This window comes from Pristis pectinata, chromosome 2 (genome assembly GCF_009764475.1).
Source record: "Pristis pectinata isolate sPriPec2 chromosome 2, sPriPec2.1.pri, whole genome shotgun sequence".
In the NCBI taxonomy this organism is placed as follows: domain Eukaryota; kingdom Metazoa; phylum Chordata; class Chondrichthyes; order Rhinopristiformes; family Pristidae; genus Pristis; species Pristis pectinata.
The window spans coordinates 121,688,573-121,705,663 of record NC_067406.1 but is presented as its reverse complement, the minus strand read 5'-3'; the positions used below and the strand labels follow the sequence as shown (position 1 = coordinate 121,705,663).

General features: G+C 38.1%; 1 protein-coding gene across 6 annotated transcripts in view; it reads right to left on the bottom strand.

Annotated features, from left to right (window-relative positions):
* The window catches only part of inpp4b (inositol polyphosphate-4-phosphatase type II B), a 561,052-nt gene that overhangs the window by 56,768 nt on the left and 487,193 nt on the right, over positions 1–17,091 (bottom strand). For all 6 annotated transcript variants that reach the window (XM_052042054.1, XM_052042063.1, XM_052042079.1 and 3 more), the window contains 4 exons: positions 15,900–16,077; positions 5,730–5,936; positions 4,833–4,971; positions 1,085–1,257 (listed from right to left, as the gene is read on the bottom strand). In XM_052042054.1, the coding sequence (XP_051898014.1) occupies positions 1,085–1,257; positions 4,833–4,971; positions 5,730–5,936; positions 15,900–16,077 (697 nt within the window). The remainder of the gene's footprint in view (positions 1–1,084; positions 1,258–4,832; positions 4,972–5,729; positions 5,937–15,899; positions 16,078–17,091) is intronic.

Sequence of the window (17,091 nt, the reverse complement as noted above, 5' to 3'; positions counted from 1 at the left end):
TTAGAATTACGTATGGCACAGCTCTGCAGTGGGAGCAGAGAATAGTCTCTTCAACCTCATGGGATCAATTACTCCATTAAAACTACTCCATTATTGGAAGTGCTGGAACACAACCTAAGCTAAAGTGCTTTCCTTGCCAGTATACTGTGAGCAAGCACTCAATATCCTGGGAATCATTTGCCTCACTCTAGTAGGAAATTTCACAGTTCACATGGTGGCCTGATATTTCTCATGCTTCAAATCAACTAATCTGAACAAATTCCCAGGTGGCCCAATGGGTAATTGCATGTGGTCATCTGGCTAATCCATTAGAATTAGAGCACACTACTGCATCACAGACCTGTGCTAAATTAGCTTACCTCAGTAGTGGCTAGAATTGATTGTCGCAAGGTTAGATAGGTAAGAAGATAAACTCTAATCCACTTCATATAAAAAACTGGCTGCATTTATGCTCCAAACTCAGATCAGACCATTATGCTGTTTGTTTGTTAGAAACTCACAAGTTCGATTACAAATTTTGGACTTGCCTCAGAGGTTGAGGAAGAATAATGGAGAAGGCCATTTTGTTTTTAAACTGTGCACTGGACATTGATATTGCTAGCAATGCCATCATCTATTGTCCATCCCTAATTACCACTGAATTAAGGAGGTAGTTATGAGATAACCATACGAGCAGATCTAGACCAGCTAAGGAAGGCAGGGTTCTCTTCCAGAGGAACATTAAAGAACCAGATGGGTTTTATGATAATCTGGCATTTTCACAATTACCACCACTGAAGCTAGCGTTTGAAAAAGAATTCCTGATGACTGCATGATGGGATTCAAAATCAATCAAACTCCAGATCACTGGTCCAGAACTCCATTTGCTAATCTACTAATTTAAACTGCACACTAGTGATTTCCAATGAATACTTATCTTTAATGATGATTTCAGAAAGCTACACCCAGAGGCTATGATAATTGAAATGAGCCTGGATCCCTGCTTAATGTAGCTGAAGAAATCGTCTATTTGCACAGAATTTAATCCACATGCATTTCTATCCATTAATTCCCTTTGTATCACATTGGCAAAATATTCACTTACTGCTTGGCTGAATACAACGTCTCTCCTCTGATGCAATGCCAGGGCCTGTGGTATATTGGAACCGCAATCTTGAAGAAGAACAAACACCATCGCCTTCTTTGCTCTGTTAATCACTTCACTGACACAGTCCTTTAGAGTAATTACCAGGGGGTACAGGCCTTCATACCAGTTATCTTACAAAACAAATACAATTAAGAAAATTAACAAAGCATAGTTTGAACACATTGCTCTAGGCTTGTATAAATACATGAAAAACAAATGTACGGCAGCAGAAATGTTCTAAAACGGTTTTCCAGATAACCCTGAAATCCATCCAACTATTCCACAGTTAACTGTAGTTTCTACTAAATTATAAGAATATTTACAATACTTATCATTTAATAGCATTCTTTTCAATAGGCCTACTTTAAGATCCCCTGAAAATGAGAGTTTGTCAGCTTTGTTGTTTACCAAAATAAATACAGGATAAATATCACCTGTAATATGTTAATAACGTGCTAATTAAATAGCTGGGATGATGTCCCAAACTGAAAGACCAAGATTGAATGGTTTATACAACCAGACACTCAATGATTTAAAGCAAAGCTAGAGGCATTATCGATTTATTGCATTACATCAGATCTTTGCTTGAAGATTCCCAAATTAATTTCACTGATTTATGCTTTCTCTCTCTTATCACCCTCTCCCCTCACAAGCTGGGACCTTTATTTAATTATTCCTCAAAAGGATGCAATGGTGTCTGCCTCTGCTATAAAACAGCTTGCAATGAAGAGAAATTTATCATAATCTTTTTTACTGATAGTTTTAAACTGGTGATCATTGACTACCGATTCTCCATCAGACAAATTACCCTTTCCTTATTCAATCTATAAAAACCCTTTTTAATTCTTCTCCGTTTCCTTATCAAGGCCAATAATGCATAGCATCAGAATCCATTGGTTTATCCATCTTGATTTCAGTAATTAAGAAAAAAACTATTTCCTATTGTTATCTTTAATATTTACCCCATATCTGTCTCAAGCAGGCCTATACAAAATATTCAGTATCAGTGTCATCCCTTTATCTTCTATAATGGACTCCTTTAACTATTCTTTCACTTTTTATACAGTTTACAAGTCGTTGCTATATCCTTTTATACTATCTGCTATCTATTTTTCATGCTCCCTTCTAAAAAAATTTTTTTTAAAAATCTTCTCACAATACTTTCTACATGCCTTTATAATGTTATAATTTTCTTATGGATTATTATGTGTCACTATCCTCATTTTAAAAAGCTTATTTTTAAATTATTTATTAATCCACTGAGTTCAATTTGACGGATTGAGTTCATTTCATTAAAATACACCTATTTAATACTGCACCTACGCCATACGTAAATATTTCCCATAACTCACCATTTGCTATCATTTCAGCTTATTAGTACAGGCTGTATTCCAATCTGATAGGGTCTCTGAAGTATTTTGGCTGTTAATCTATATGAAAAGCTTTATATGAATGTCAACTGTTATTTTACTTTAGTTTCGGGATTCTTATCTTTGACTCACTTTCCTTTTTCACTTAACCACGTTGTAGTTTCTAAATCTCAATTGTTCAGACATTGGTTATTTTCTGCATCTTATTTCTTACAACTAAATGAAGAAGACTGGATACATCCTACAATACAGTAACAATTTTGATCCCTATGCAATACTTTTATTCCCATCTACCTTGATAGTTCAAATTACCTATTATGTCCTCATTAATCTTAAATATCTCTCTGAAGCTATTCACTTCTCTATCATCTCCACTGCTTTTGGAACATTTGAAACATTTCTAGAGATGTATTAACTCTGTCCACATAGACTCCACCTGAGAGCCTAACCATTATGGCCTTAAATATCAACACTGCACAAACCCTTTACAATGACACAAGCCCTTTAACAATGACACTGTATGTGTCTTTTCCCTTCCTACTTCCCCTAATTATATCGTAACCAAGAATTTTAACTTCAAAACCCATTCAAATATAAGCTTTAGCTGCAACATCACTTGTCTCCATTAATGATTAATAGTCTTCATTCTCTACATTTGTCTCCAATACTTTTTACTTACCAAGAATACCGCTCAGTCCTAAAGTATAAAAGCCCAAAAGCACACACCACCAGGCTCCAGGACAGCTTCTATCCCACTGTTATAAGACTATTGAACGGTCCCCTCATACAATAAGATGGGCTCTTGACCTCACAATCTACCTCGCCACAGCCTTGTGCCTGATTGTCTGCCTGCACTGCACTTTCTCTGTAACTGTAACACTTTATTCTGCACTCTGTTATTGATTTTTCCTTGTACTACCTCAATGCACTGTTGTAATGAAATGATCTGTATGGACAGTTTGCAAGACAAAGTTTTTCACTGTACCTCGGTACCTGTGACAATAATAAACCAATTTACCAATTTAGTACAATTTTTTCAGACTGTGTTCTTTACTTGGCTTTCTAATTTTCTCCCTTTTCCTTCTACAACAATACTTATAAATCCCTTACTATATCATAGCTTTTTTCTCTGTCAATAGCTTTCATAATGCATTCCAATTAAGCATCTACTATTTCAAAAAGTGGGAAATATTTATAGATGAATGCACTACCAAAAGGATGTATTTCAAAAACATCAAAAGAGGCTACATCAAAGAACAGAATTATGTAGATTAATACAAATTAATTCTCTGCTTTGATTTAGGTGGAGGTTATTCCATTGGTATCACTTTTTGTTCCTGAAATCTGAGCACCACTCTTTCATAGTGGCCTGCAGCTACATATTTAACTTCCTATTCTTCTTCCCTTTAATCTGTCTGGCTCCTGGTACCGAAATGCCTTGTTTCTTTTTAAAGTGCTCTGACACACTTTTGAGAGTCTTTTGTGTCTTGCAACATTCACTAAGTACTTCATTCACCTTCCCTTTTATATTAGATGGGGTATAAGTGAAAGAGATGATAGTAGACAGCAGATTGGATTCAAGGTATTGGATATACAGGTCCTCCCCAGAGTACGGCAGAGTTCTGTTCCTGAGAACTGTTTGTAAACGACACTGTAAATCAGAAATGAACAAAAACAGTGTGTAGGAGAGGATCACAGAAAGAGCTGTGAAAGCAGAGCAAGCAGGTGCGGGAAGAGGGTCCACCAGTTGGTCTCACTGACTCAACGAGTGAGTGATTGAATCTGCACAGCACTCCCAGAAGTGCTTGGCTCAATCCAGCCCCCAACTGTTGTGGCTCACTGGGGAAAGAGGGTGGGGAGAGAAGGCACATGGAAATGCCCCGTTCCCATCTGGCATAAGATGCCTGCAGCCCTGCAGCTGGCAAATCCATTCCCATCCATCCCTCTGGTCTCCCAAATGCTCATTCCTATGTCTGGACCATCCATAAATTGGGTGTTCATAACCTGGGAAGGACCTAGTTTGTATATGTATGACAAAAGCATGAACTCATTTTATTAAATTTATTGAACTGCAGCTCCAAGTGTTTTGATGAAACACCAGTTCTGGGTCTTATTGTGTTTGCTCTTTCAAAACTACAATTTTCTGCTTAAGGTTAAAAAGAAGACAAATGATCAAAACACTAACAGTCACCAATCCCAATTATATACATCAACATATACATACACACATCAACATAAAATGGGGAATAATTCCAAATTCCAAAGGAAATAAAGATTTAAGTTGCACTGCAGAGTGTCGCTTTTATTTGGTTCACGTAAATTGAAATCTCACCCACCACATGCCGAGGAGGGGCTTTGGTCAGCCGACGAAGGCTTTGGCTCACATTCTGGTCTGTTGTCACTCTGTTCAAGCAGTCGGTCCACCATTGCAATAATACAGTTCAAGCTTTTCCCCACATTCACCCACACTCTGTCCTGGAAAAACAAACAAATTATATCCAGAACAAAACACATTTTCTATATCAGCATTATCAAATATTCATTGAATTATTAAAGCTTAAAATATTGCCATAGTTAAGAAAACATTTGGGAAGTGTGAGGTGGGAGGAATATGTCTATCTCCAACTGGTAGGATTAAGCTACCCTTTCTTTGTCAGCCATTTCATTGAAAATTAGGTGAATTTCAAAGTAATTTTGAGTTCACATGATTAGTCACAATTTATAACCTGGCTTAGAGCAACCATAAAGAAATTTTGCGTTGGAATTTTTCTATTTTGGCAAAATGCTAGTTTTGGAATAAAGGCAGTTGACCTCCATCTAATCCTTTTATGAAAGGGTTAGGAATGCATGAGATACTTTTTCATTACTTATTTTCAAAAAATACATTACCCATGAATAATATATACCCAGAGATAATGTACATGGAAGGAAAATTTATTTTTACTAATTTGTGATATCTTTGTAAACAGTATTAAATGGCATAAATGTTTCCCATCATCAGTTAACACTGTTTGAGCTGAAGGAGCACTTTTCAGAAACCACATTAATAGTGGGAGTTACTTGATTGCAACATTACACAAAATTTCACACTCTATGTTTGGTATACAGAATTGTAGTCTTACAGTTTCCTCTTATGGAAATGATTAGTCCTTTATGAGTAGTTAGATAAAATGCATAAACAATTATAAACATCTGCTAATTATAAAGTAAAAGTTCTCTAGAAATTCACTTGCCCAATCTTCCTCATCATATTCAGCATGGTGAGGTATTGAATCTTTACTGGACCTGCGCTGATTGCTTTCAGACTGCTCTTCAGTGCCTTCTGGATTATGGATGAGAGTGGAGCACTTTTTGTTGATGTAGCTTGGACGAGCTTTATGTAGAGCCAACAGGGCGCTTCTCACCAACTGGTCTTCAAAAGTATGTACAAACTGCTCAGTCTGTTAAAGTTACATACATATATATATTAATGAATTTAGTGTTAAACAAATCTGACTGCCCCTTCAATGGGCAATTGAGCTATCCTGTCTTCACCAATAAGACATCAGTTAGGACATTGGGCTACTCACATTCCTTAACAATCCTTAACAAAAGAAACATCTGTTACCTTAATAAAGGTGGATATGAGAATAACAGAAAATACTTCTATTATAGTTCATTTATGTTTGCCTTTTAGTAATGCTGTATTGGTACAAATTTGAAGCATTTTTGTTCACTTATACTCTTTACCAATGTACCCAATATCCAAGTGCAAGTCCAGGCAATAAATGACAGCAGGAGGCACTATAGCTGAGTCTGACACACACCCACACAACAAGCAGAAGTTGCCAATAAGGAACCAGATCCAGATACTGTGCCTAGATGGTTTACTCTTAACTAACCAATGGAACTACAATTGAATGCAGGAACCATGTAATGGCCCCTGCCAATGTCAGCTGACACAGCAGAGAAGGACATTGAACAATCAGCCTCATCGGATTCATTTCTCTGTTGGTTTAGTGTCGCAGTTCATATTTTTAATGAAAAAGTAGTGAAGAATTTCATGAGTATGGTAAACATTCATGATGCAACACTGACATGAGTAGTTATTACCCTCTAGTGATATTGCAAAAGAAAAATAGAAAATGTTAGTGTTAGTCCTAACCTTAAAGTTATCAAAGAATGTTGGCAATACATTGATTCTACCAGAAGCAGTAAAAATATAGATTACACCAATGGGACTCAAAGATTAATATGTGTATTTTATACTGCCAGGCAAGTTAATCTGCATCACTTCCCAATTATTTTAAAGATTTATCTTTAACATCTCAACCAAAAAGAAAGAAAAACATGTTATTGCATTCACTACTATTACTTTGATAATCTTGATGCAGAATTGAAGATACAATCAACCATTTATTAATGCAAAAATATTTGTCCTGTAAATAATGAGGCTATAACAAAGAATGATTAGAAGAAAAACCAGAAAACTCAGCAGTGGAGACAAGATTTGTTGAGAGAGAAACAGAAAGTGGATTACACTTCTCTTGGTGTGCTAAAATATTGTTGCACGTGGCTCAAGCATGAAATAGTGTCCCACAAAAAAAGATGGTGAAATTGATTAAAAGCAAGTATACAATAGTTTTCACTTCAAAAGATGAATTGAATTGTGATCTGCATGGGTCCCAATGGGAAAAGTATTGAAGTAATGCAGCTTGTGCCACTTTACTGCACAGCACCCTCAGAGGCACAATCCCTATGGCATCCAGACACCAGTAGCATGCAGGCTGCTATGGGGGAGAGGGAGGCCGTAGGTGAGAGGGTCTTTGCAATGGTGTACATCTGCTTGTCCTTCCCCAGAGGTAGCCATCCTCATGGAAATGCCTCACACACCTAGACCTATGCTTGTGCAGGATGATCACTGAGACAAACAAAGAATTTTCTCATTGGTTACAATCTCCAATGAACAGTAAATGGCACTTTGAGCATGAGCTGAGTGCTTTGGAATGTGTACGAGCTGCCTCCAGTGAGGTTTGGAGCTGTTGAGGTTTTCTCGATATCAGGGATCCTAGAAAATTCCACCTGTGAAGAATGCAGCATGTTATGCCTTTTATTTTTTGTGGCTGTTCAATAGTACTTATTTTCAGTACCCAGGAGATCCAATTTATGTTGATGGGACTGAAATGAGCAAAGTGTGATCACTGGCTTAATTTGATATATATTTGATGCTGGGAAGACACTGGACACACCAACACGAATCACAGCTGTAAATTATCAGTCCGACTTTGTCATTTCATCTGGAAATGATCCAGCACAATTTACTTCGTTCAAATCGAGCTTGGATCACGTACCACTAAAAGTTATTATAACGCAGAGAGTGATTATCAGTTTCAACATCTGCACTATTTTACTTTTGAATAAAAAAGTACTTGACGAAAAAAATGTCCAAAAGAAAATACTTTTGTAATCAAGTATTCTAATAACAGGTGATAAAACCAGTCTTTGGGATTTTCTGCAGTGATTGATAGGAGTCATCATCTATTCACTTTCATACTTTAAAACACTACATGAAAATTTATATTATAACCATGATCCATTTCATTCTGTAGTAATCTCATATAATTATCCACTCTGCTCTATAGCTCACAGCTAGATTGCAGTAGGAAGTGGAATCTGACTTAACCACAATTCTCTCATCAACAGTACCATTTAGGAGCATCATTAAACCACTGATAATTTGTTCAAAGTTCATGTCTTCTGGCAATAGTACAACTCTACAAATGTTTTGAGTTTTCAAGAGCTGTTTGTAGTGCCAAAGGCCAAGGTGTAGCAGGTGCTGAATTCGAGGCATCTGCACAAACCAGCTGCTGCCAGCCGTGGGTGCACTAGTAATCATTCCCCATGGAAATCTCTATTGCATAATTGGGACAATGAGCATTGCCTTACAGATAATGCCAACTGATGAAAGGAAGAGCTCGTCTTTCAGGAAGCAATTCTCCTTGCTAACCTCAATATGGAAGAGTTGTGTGTGAGATCAATACTTAAATAGCTACTTGGTCCCTACTGCAGCCACAACTTCAAACTCAAAGCAGGGACTGGACTGCATTTCCAGTGGGCGTCGAACTGATTGTGGCAATTTACTTTTCTCAATATAGTTCTTTCTAGGCTAGTACTGGGGATGTTTGTAACCTCATGTTTTGCTATTCATTGTGTAATAGAGGTTACTTAAATTCCTTCTTCAAAGAGATTTAATTGCATTTAATTCTCTCCTGCCAGAGAGCATCAGGCTTCTACAGCAAGCAGATTTGTGAGGGCTGCAGACTTCCTCATGATACTAGACTCCACAGGTTTATTGCTATGCAGGTACTGGATTTCAGTTCCCTCCATTAGAAAGACCAGAAGAGTTTCCACTACTCAAAGATACGACCGTATGTATGCAATGATACCACAGGAAATCTGATGGAACTGAATACTGGTATGCTCACAGAATGCTTCCCTGGCCTGGACTGCTTGACAAGAAGCCTAGAGTACTCAGCAGAGTGCATGTCAAGATTTGTGGTAGACTCTGCATACTGCACAACTTTGCCCTCAGGAGGAGAAACCATGACCAATCAGCAATGCAGTGAGCAGGCAGACAGCAGATAATGACAGGAAGAGGAAGGGAAATACAACCTGTACAGCCCTTTCTGCCTGCCAATGTCTGCAACTCCAATTCCCCAATAAACCAGCAGTCCCATACCTTAGTTTGTTTTCCTTTGTCAATGGCAACCACAGGGTTCATTTAAGCCAACATAAAAAAACTAAAAACACACATATAATAAAAGTTTTCCCAAATCCAATTTATGAAGTAAGTCATGTCATGTTGCACACAAAACCCAACTAATCACCCTTGTGCAGCATTTAGTACCCGTCTTCCTTTTGAAAGCAAAAGAAATCTGTAGATGTTAGAAGTCTGAAATTTATTCAGCAGTTCTGCAACACAATGGGCATCTGAAATGTTAAATCTCTTTCTCTCCCCATAGATGCTGCCTGATCTGCTGAATAGTTCCAATGTTCTGTTTTCATTTCGCCTTCTATCCTTGTTGCCAATTTTGAGATTTTTGTTTTCTCTATATACTTTGCATTCCTTACCCACCAACCCAGAGGATGCCTTTGGAAAATGTTCCACTGGTTTATTCAATCAACTTATTGCCCAAGCATACATATAGGTCACTTACATACATACACCACAAGGTCATAATCATGTCCACTTAAGGCCAAGAATGTAAATGAATAGTATTTATTTTGAGTTATGTTCTGTTTCTCCTTTGTCAGTGGTCACATCAAAACAAAAATGAATTGTTACATGCTTCAAATTATTTAAGATGCTAGCTACGTACATCCCTTTTCCTTCCATAGTGAGAGCAAGTCCTCAGATAGAAATAAAGATATCTTGTAAAAGTGAAGAATATCAATAGCAGCGATAAGTGATGCTTCCTTTAAAGTGAGAAAAATGACTTAAACGTAAGCAAGGTAGGCCCAAGTAGCTGAGGATTAGAGCACAGTTCAAAATATTAAAGATAAACTGTAGTACCATTTATAAATGATATTCCATTTCTAGCCCCAAGGCACACACTTTCAATGAACACTTATAATTTATTAACAAGCCACTGTGTCAGATCTTACCCTGAACTCAATTCTACCATGCTGCGCCACAGAAGAAAAATGTCAGCTAAACTTGGAAATAAAGTCTCTTTTCTCTGTTAACTTTACCTCAGCAATTTTAAGTTACAATAAATACACTCAACAATTCTACCAATATGCCCTGGTCCTAATGAGAACAAGGATAGCTAATCTCCTCCTTTAAAGGATATATATGCAGTGTTCTTGCACATCAACTGAGATAAGAAGCTGTTATTTATTTATATCCCTCTCTGCAAACATTTGAATACCATTACATTAGGTACAGCAGACATTTAATCAAGTGAACACTTAACCTATATTCTCCCCTTGGAACTCCCTGCAGTACATAAAGAGCAAAAGCAGGACAGCAACCTATTCCCAAGAATTCCACCAATCCTACTTTAAAACAGGGCACCTGAGGTATATTAGAAGACTTTGCAACTGACCTTACCCTCTGTGGGAGCATGCCAAGAACTTATTCAGCAGTTCTGCAACACAGACGATTAGCTCTTCATTTGGTGGCGCATGGATGGCAGCAGAAAAGGTTAAACTTTTCCTCAACTGTGAGTTCATTCAATGGCAGAAGAGGTTCAAAGGGATGAATGCCTATCCTTTTTCTCAGGTTCTCACCCCAACAATCCAATTCACTGCAGTGCAATGTGCTACACCAGCAACATATCAGATATGATGGTTTTCTTCCTTATTCTTCTCGAATAACTTTTGTCATTCCCCTTTTCAGTTGAGGCATTAAGTGGAGAGTGATGCTCAGGCAAATGTGAAAAAAACTCCAAACAATATTTGAATAAAACTACAGTCACTGTTCAGTTGTGGTCAACATTTCATCCCATTCCCACACTTAGTGACATTGTTCCTGCTTCAGTGAGTGAAGTATGATCCTCAAGGCATGCCCTGACAGCACATCTGAGAATGAACTCCCTTCGGTACCATCTGTCATCTTTCACCTCCCCCTCCTATTGCTGCACAATAATGGATGCCGGAAATGATGACAAAGCTTGAGGATCTTTCTGAAGAATATTGCAGGGTACTCCTGAGTGGTCCAGACTCAGAGCTTCATCTTGAAGACCCAGAAGGCACCTTCTGACAGGATCCCAATGGATCCCCTCTTGGCTTGGCTTCTAGTAACCCTGTGGCTGTGATTATAACTTACTCAAACATGACCAGAGTCCTCAACTGGAGGCAAGAACCAAGGCGGCAAAGGATAGCCCTCATCTCTAACAGCCAGCCACCCATCTCCTGCAATGTGGCGTGTACTTTTCCCATTGTCAGAACCTTCAGGAAATTTGTAATCCTAGTAAATCCACACATCTGTGACATCAGATGACCTTCACTCGGGGACATGGAGAATAATTCCTCTCTAAAGGCTCAAATGCATCAGTGAGCTGCAAAGTGGGAAATGTGTCACATATCCACCAGAGCCACTTGGACTAATGCAAGGGATAAAATGTATAGGTCAACAACGTCCTTCATTTCCAGAACCAGAACAATCCAAACCTGATGCTTAGCTGAAACTTTTGCTACAAAAACTCAGAGGGGTGGCAGATGGAATTTAATCCAGACAACTGTGAGATAATGCATTTTGGGATGTCAAATACTAATGGGACATTTATAGCAGAGACTGCAGGAGTATTGATGTTCAGAGGGGTCTTAAGGTACAAGTTCATAGCTCCCTGAAAACAGTGACACAGGTGGATAAGATAGTGAAGAAGTAATTTGGCTTGCTTGCCAATTATTGGTCAAGGCATTGAGTATAAGAGTTGTGATGTCCTGTTGCAACTGCACAAATCATTGGTGAGGCCACACTTGGAGCTGCAAAGTATATTGTGTGCAGTTATGGTCACCACACTACAGGAAGGATAAGGTAGCATTAGAAAGAGTGCAGAAGACATTCAACAGGATATTGCCTGGAATGGAGGGATTTACTTAGAAGGAGAGATTGGATAGGCTGGGTTTATTCTCATTGGAATGTAGAAGGCTGAGGGGTGATCTTACAGAGGTTTGTAAAACAATGAGGGCCATTGATAGGGTAGAAATTTTAAGTCTTTTTTCCCTAGGGTGGTGGAGTCTAAAACTACAGGGCATACGGTTAAGGAAGGAGGGGAGAAATTTAAAGCAGATCTGAGGGGCAAATTTTTCCACACAGTGGAAATAAACTGCCAGAGGTAGAAGCAGATAAAATTACAATGGGACAGGTACATAGATAGGAAAGGAGTAGAGTGGTTTGGGCCTAATGCAGACAAAGGGGATTAATGTAGATAGACATCACAGTCGGCACAGACGATTTGGGCTAAAAGGGCAGTTTCTGTAACGTTCAACTCTTATGATCTTAAAAAGGTGACTGATGTGTCACCAGGATCGTAGAAAACACTTTCTGAATGTATTACTTCTTGGAAGCTGGAAGCCTCTTAGGAGTTGGGAACTCCTAGCCAGAAATCACAGCTTCTGCTCTTTCAACCTCCTCAACAAGAAAGGCTTTGCCTTCAGCCTATCTCCTTCTATGCATGGTCAAATTGGAACCCTGTTCAGATCCTTGCTATGACTCCCAAAACATGCAGTGATAAAGAACAACCTTGATTGCAGTGCTCAACAAATTCATCCCTAGATTTCCAACTGTAGCCTTCAGTCCCAGTAAATGCAATTAACTTCCCACAACTCCAGTACAGAACAAATTTGCATGTAATTTATGATCCCTTTAAAGAGCACTGGTACAGGTTTGTTCCTTCATGGTTCACATCCCTGCTTCTGTTTCACAGAAGCACCAATTGGACATTGCACATGTAATGGTATGACCTTTGAGTGCAACATGTGCTTTGTCCATTATGCTCATGAAAACAAAAAAAAAATCTTATTATAGACTTCAGCATATTGAAAGTGCACAGAAGTGTTTTGCAATTGATTTCATGCAGGAAACCAATCATGTAATGCATACAAAGCAAGATTTTGATAATTATGTTTCTAGGCCAACTTAAAGTTAGAATTGCATTTACCACAGCATTTCCTCTCTTTTGTTTGTTTTGAAAATCAGAAAGAAATTACGTCCTTCCACCTGATCATTACTCAAGCACTTTTGGCTTAAAAATACATGCATAACTAGGAGGATATTCCTTTCATGTGGAATGAAGCATCAGCCATACAAGGGCTCTTTCATGCAAAGGGCAGCAATTCTTTGGAATTCACCATCTAGGAGAGCTGTGGAGGGTAATTCACTAAGTATGCTCAAGGCAGAGATCAATAGGTATGCAGATGTTAAGAGAATCAAACAATACAGTGCTCATGCAGGAAAGTGGCACTGAGATAAAAGAGCAGTCATATCTTTTTGAATGGTGAGCAGGTGCATGTGGCCAAATGGGCTACTACTTATGTTGCTATGTTCCAACATTTTAGGATAACTTTAAGATATCATAAGGTTCTATACAAATGCTAGTTATGTGTTAAGTGTCAATTAGGCTATATCTTGAGCACAAAGTCCTGCTTTGGTCACAAAGAACAATAAATTGTATGATGTCTTGATAAATTCAGCTACTTTTTGTAAACAGAGTTGTTCACCCTTGAAAGAAAGTAACGACTGAAAGAAAAAGAAATCCATGAAGCTTATGAAAACAAGGTTTGGAGTCAGGATTGATTTACGCAAATTTCAAGAGTGTGTTAAAAGCAGACGGGCAAAGTCGGGAGTAAGAAATAAGGGTAGAAGCAGATGCTAAACAGAACAGCAAGAATGACCAATATGTCCAGGGAAGAGAACAGTTAAGGAAGAAATAACAGCTTTAAAAGATGCTCAACATGATGGAACTGAAAAGGAGCAAAGATTGGTTAATCCATACAATGAATCTTACTTGAAGTAGTAACCACTAAAATAACTACCATTAAACCTTCTAATAATGGAAATAGTCCAAGTGGATTTGTCAATTCTGACATCAACAAATTGGATATCCTGGATGGGTTTAAAAAGCTGAAAGGAACAAGAAAGAGAGGCAATTTATGTAGTGCTAGCAATTGTCATGAGGGAGTCACAGAATATTAAAAAAAAGACCACGGCATTCAAAGCAAACAAATGCAAGAATTCAATTCATTATTCAAGAAAGGGAATACATTTAATCAGATCAAATACAGATTTGCCAGCCTTGGCAGGGGTTGGTGAAAGTGATCCTATTAGCTTATCTGGGCTAACAAAAACAAAAGGTAAACAAAACAAAAAATTCTCACGTTTTCCACTTTCTAGTGTACTCCCCTGGAAATTAATGTGGGAATGTTGCAAGGGTACTTGATAAGACTTTGCTGTAATACCCATTAGAGTCAAACTATTCATTCACCTTCATAGTCTAAACCTGTAAGTAGAGGAGATACTTGAACAAGGTATCAAGAGCCCCAGAACAGAATACCCCAGTGTGAGGCACTGCACTTAGAGAAAAACAGAGAACTTAAGTGAATATTATTTTACTGATCCTGCCATCTTATTATTTTTAAATTGTCTAAGTTTATTTTATTTGAATACTTTCTTTGAAATTTAATATAATGCATGTTAAAAAAAAGAGTGAACTCTTAAGGCATGTTATCACTGTTAAGCAAATAAAATTCCTCTAGGCACCAAGCACTTTGGATAACTTCTGAAAAATCCTCATTTGCACAATTATGTGAAAAACTAATTCACATAATAAATAAAAAAAAACAATAAGAAATAAAAAAAATAAGAAATTTAAAAAATTATATTGAAAAGGAAAGGGACATGCTCAAGACATACAAGGGTAAATTATATAAAAACACAATCTTGTTGAAGAACAAAATACAAAATCAGATAAACTACAGATGCTGGAACTTTAAGTAAACCAGAAAATGCTGGAAATACTCAGCAGGTCAGGCTGCATCTGTGGGAAAAGAAACTGAGTTAACATTTCAGATTGAAGACCCTTTGTCAGAACTGAGAGAGAGAGAATAAAAGCTTATTAGGCTGCAGTGAGAGTGGTGGGGGGAAGAATGTCTTGGATAGGATATAATGGGGAGACCATGGGGATAAGCTGTAAACAAGGTTATCTGGTCAACGAGTGAATAACAGCAGTCAGAGAGAGTGAGTATATAGACAAAAGATTGCAGATGTTGCGAAATGTAGGGTAAAACATCATGCTCGCCAGGTTAGGCTGGGCATGTCCTCCGTTTCCAGAGAGAAAAAAAGGAAAAGAACAAGCTGAGCCAATATCATGTGGACGACTGATACAAACAGAGAAATCAAGTCATCTGAAGCTGTAGAACTCAATATCAAGTCCAGAATGCTGCAACATACCCGGACAGAAGACAGTCTTGCTTTGGGTTTCACTGTATCAACACAGGAGGCCACAGACCAATAAGTCGGAGTGGAAGAGGGATGGAGAATTGAAGTGGGAGACAACAGGAAGCTCAGGGTTGCCCTTGTGGATGGAATGCAGGTGCTCCACAAAACGGCCACCCAATCTGCATCTGGTTTCTCTAACGTTGAGGAGACCACATCATGAGCACCGAAGGCAAGTGAATTACTGCTTCACCTGGAAAGACTGTTCCTGAATGGAGAGCATAATGCACCCAGATTGCAGAATCTATTCTCATATTCTGAGAAAATACTGATAAACATGTTTTCTGTTTCATCCCCAAATTATCCACTCTAATAACACTTAGCCAAGAGTTAAACTGGAAATCAAGCTGGAGGATGATATGGATGAGAATAAACAGCATCACAAAATTGAAGTTCACTTTAAATGAATGATCAGAATTCTTACTATTTCACTGAGCGTTTTCAATGTATCCTTGAGGCTGTCACTGGAGTGTTGCCTTGCTGCAGTAAGAAGAAGATCTGTGTTGCTCAATATGCGAGGCTGAAGCTTATAGATGTTGGTTATAACTTCTTTTGCTTTGGTCGTGTCTTCAGGCGAATAGTAAATATATTGGTACGCTGAACTAGAAAAAAAGAACAAAAATATTATCGCATACCAATTCAAATAAACATTTTTAGAACAAGAAAGTAGCGATACCTTGGAATAACAGTCCATTAAATAATAATTGAAAAAAAATCATAACACTGCTTTTGCCTTCTTTCCTAATGATTCAGATGACAGATGCTCATCTCCAGCCTAGATATGAACAGTCAAGTTTTTATGAGATCTGCCAAATTGTTTATAAAATGCGAACGGCGCAATAAAAACCTATTATTTAAAAGAGAACTCCTTGCGTTCTATTTTGATAATGTGTCTTATGATACCAAAAAGCTTACTTATTAAACTGACCAAGGCTATAAGAAAGTTTCACCAGCAGAAATGCAAACATTGTAGTTCAAATCATGATCTACCCATATTTCCTTACAATATAGAAAAGGAAATGATTTCAGCTCAGAGTCTACGCTGGCTCACAGAGCATTTCCGTTCCTCCGGTAATTTTCCCCGCAACTTATTTACCCCCACTCCCTTTCCCACCTGAGATAGTACCACTCACCTATTCACTAGGAGCAACTTACAGTGGCCAATTAGCCTTTCAACTCGCACTTCTTTGGGATGTGGGAGGAAAGCTGAGAACTCAGTCACAGGGAGAAAGTGCAAATGTCACACGGTCAGCACCCAAGGTCAGCAATGAAGCCAAGTCACTGGAGCTCTGAGCCATCAGAATAACTAGCTTGCGCCACTCTGCCAGCCAGATTCATTTTTGGCTGGACAGATAGTTTCAAATATTTCCAAACAACAAAAACTTGAAAGTGGCTCAGAGCGGGTCACTTGAGGGCAAGAAACATAGCAACCAAATTCTATTTTGTCCACATTTGTTATGCACACAGATTGTTCAGCAAAAACAGATGGACAGCAATTGGGAACAAAAATCATCTGGTCTTTGCCCGCCATAACATATGGATCCTTGAATGGGTTATTTAAATTTAGAAAACTATTTTGATCATTTTAAAATGTCATTCTATCAACAACCATGCTG